We start from the raw sequence: 3,061 nt of genomic DNA, 5'->3' as shown, positions 1-3,061 counted from the left end.
CGTCGCCGGACAGCCCTGCGTGGCACGGCTTGCACCAGCCAGTTCTTAAGCCCCTCTCCTCCTCCTCCCGCCTTCCCTACTTGCTGCGTCCTTTCTCTCTAAACCCCCAAATATGTTTCATTTTGAAGTTTTTGTGGGAAAGACACCGTTCAAAGGGCGAGCAGCAGCTCTTGGTACCATGTGCTGGGATTTGGCAAATAAGTAAGTCATCAGTAATTCATTTGTTTTAGACGATCCAGACCTGAAAGATATTGACCCTACGGTATTAAAACATTGCCATGCTGCAGCTGCAACATGTATTCTGGAGGCAGGAAAGCAGAAAGCTGACATATCTGCTATAAGGTACTAATTCTCTGAAGCTACCCCATTTCTCTAGCAGTTGTTACTTTAAATTGTACTGCTGAGTTAATGTTAACAGAAAACTAATAAATTCTTTTTCCCTGTAGCACATGCCTTGAGGACTGTAAACTGGACAAAGAGAGAATAGAACAGTTTTGCACTGAATATCAGGTTTTAAAACAATTTTTACATGTTCATGTTTTCTTTCTCTCATAGGAATTTATTCAGTCTAGCAATTTTTTTTTTCTTTTTCTCCAGAAAAACAGGGATGCATTGGAAATCCTGTTGGGGAGGTAGGTCAATCAGTCAGTACAGATATGTAGTTTCAATGACAGCTGCTTTAAGACTGTCCTGTAAAACACCTATGCATACTTTAGGTGAAAAAAGTAATAAAAAAGTAAAGTCATTTTTTTTTAAAGTACATTTTTAACAAGCCTTAGAAAACAGCTGTGGAAACTTACCTTATTCCTTTCGGAATTCTGCTCTTAAACTTTTTGAACTTTTCAAGAAGGATTACAAGGATCGTGGAAAAGTTCTTTATTGATGGACAAACTGAGAAGACTGTGTTTTCTTTTAGTGTAGGGAGCTTGTAACTGTTGTGTCTTTCAGCATAGGCAGATCTCCTCTCCACATAACTGATGTGTCCTGGCGCTTGGAGTATCAGATCAAGGTAATGTTAACACACCAAGATGTTTCTTTAGTCTTTTTCAGTGCTGAGACCTGACTTTTTTTTCTTTGCTCTTTGTTTTTAATTTAGAGCAATCAACTTCATAAAACCTACCAGCCTTCTTACTTGGTGACCTTAAACGTAGAGGTACTGTACTGCCGGCACCCTCAGAGGAAAAAATGCAATTTTGTGGTATTTTTTTAATAAAACAGGTGTTGTTTTTTTTTCTTTTCTTCAGAACTCTGAGTCAGGATCTCACCCAGATGTTAGTTTTAGTTGCACGATGGAGCAGTTACAGGTACTTCTGTTCTTCTTCATTGTTTCTGTACTTGGTTCCAGTGTGGATGTAAATGTTTTTAATGACTTGCCAACCAAAATGAAGTCAAATATACTATCATAAATAAAATAAAATCCAGGATGGGGAGGGAAGGGGACAATCTTCTATAAAAATCATCTGAGTGTAGTTTTCTGGTCTTCTCAAATAAAGTTGCAATATAAATTATTATAGTTGTTTGGGGAGTGTTTTACATAAATGCATAAATATTTTGTCTGGTTTAATAACTGTAATGTATCTATATAATATATAAGGGCCAAATAAATAATTGTTCTGAAACTCTGATTTCCCGTGCTTTAGAGAAATTATTAAAGCAGCTGGTTCAATGTTTTAAATGTGTCATGATTAAAAATAGAGGACAAACTGAAGGCTCTTTAGTGGTGTTAATGACATGTAAGAAACGTACTGAAACAAACATTGATCTTTGTTTAGCGATTTAAATGTGTAACTCAACAATAGAGGTATTGTAATGCTTGGAAGTGACCAAACTATGGAGGATTGCGAAGAGGGGTTGGGGGGAGAGGAAAAGCAAGATACTAAGACTTGGGGTTTACACCTCTGCTTTTTTTAATGTGTGGTTCAAAAGTCGTCCCTTTCGTACTGATGAGTGGTTTTGATCGGTTTGCCGACGTAGTTAAATCTGACTACTTGGGCTGGAGAATGGTCCTAGTACAAAATTGTGCTCAAAATATTTTCAGTATTTTAAAAATGTACATAGGACTTCAAAGCCTAGAGCAAATGCCAGTGTTAGCCATCATAACGAACCGATAAAATCTACACGTTAAGAGTAGTGATCTGTTTCAGTAAATAATACACGTTAAAAGGTTTTCCTTCAGTCCCCACTTTTCTTACTAAGTTGTAAAATGGGGAGCTATTTACTTGCTGACGTTGTCCATCAGTGGCAATATTTCTTTGCGGTATAAGGTGCTGGTTTCCCTTGCCTCCCTGTATTAAAACATAATATGTTCTTCTAGGTGACCATTTAAAAAATGTTTATTCTAAGATAGTATTTCATCTCTTAGGATTTAGTTGGAAAACTAAAAGATGCCGCAAAAAGTCTAGAAAGAGCGACTCAGATGTGATGGAAGGAAGGTGTCAGCCTGCTGAGCTGAAGTGCTCTCGTTCCTAAGGGTGTCTTCTAAATGACAAATGTCTTTCGTGTCTTGATGCAAACTGTTCTTTTTTTTTTTAAGTCCTTGGATGCGAATTAAGTGAAATAACTTTTTTATGGCCGCACTTGGTATTCCTTGCTCGTGTCTTTTTTTTTTTTATTAACTCTCGTTAAATATTTGCTAACTGCCATGTCTTCAAAGCATTCCTTCTATTTCATTTTGTGGATTTTTAGAATTGTCACTGATTATTTTTCCCTGGAATCTAATAAAGTTTATTCGCTCCTGTTCTGCAGTCTCTGTGGGTGAATTAGCTGCACCTTTAGAGTAAAATTCTAAGCGTTATCGTGAGGCCAAAATCCCTTCGTACCGGAGGCGTATCCGTGAGGCGAAAATCCCGTTCTCCCGTGCCGCGGCTACGGCGCCTTTGCTAAATTGCCCACCGTGCTTTGTTACTTCACTCCAGCTGATCTTACATCTTCTGTAAGAGCAACGGTTGGCCCCCGGCGGGAGGGAAGAGGGGCTTCCATTCAGCTTGGCGGAGCCGGGGCGCCTGTCGGAAAGTAACGGGTCTAGCGGGTGAGGGGAGCCGGGTGCGGCTCCCGGTTGACG

At 39.2% G+C, this 3,061-nt stretch overlaps 1 protein-coding gene across 1 annotated transcript; it reads left to right on the top strand.

Annotated features, from left to right (window-relative positions):
- Positions 1 to 206: 206 nt before the first annotated feature.
- Positions 207 to 2,422, top strand: COMMD3 (COMM domain containing 3; the record flags this gene model as incomplete). Its single annotated transcript, XM_010131756.1, has 7 exons — positions 207 to 342; positions 447 to 510; positions 598 to 632; positions 949 to 1,009; positions 1,097 to 1,153; positions 1,245 to 1,304; positions 2,363 to 2,422. Coding segments are annotated over 7 exons (473 nt in total), but the record flags the coding sequence as incomplete, so codon positions are not given.
- Positions 2,423 to 3,061: the final 639 nt, after the last annotated feature.

Source organism: Buceros rhinoceros, unplaced genomic scaffold, assembly GCF_000710305.1.
Source record: "Buceros rhinoceros silvestris isolate BGI_N320 unplaced genomic scaffold, ASM71030v1 scaffold39542, whole genome shotgun sequence".
NCBI lineage: Eukaryota > Metazoa > Chordata > Aves > Bucerotiformes > Bucerotidae > Buceros > Buceros rhinoceros.
The sequence above is the reverse complement of the archived record's forward strand: the minus strand, read 5'-3'. Positions and strand labels throughout refer to the sequence as shown.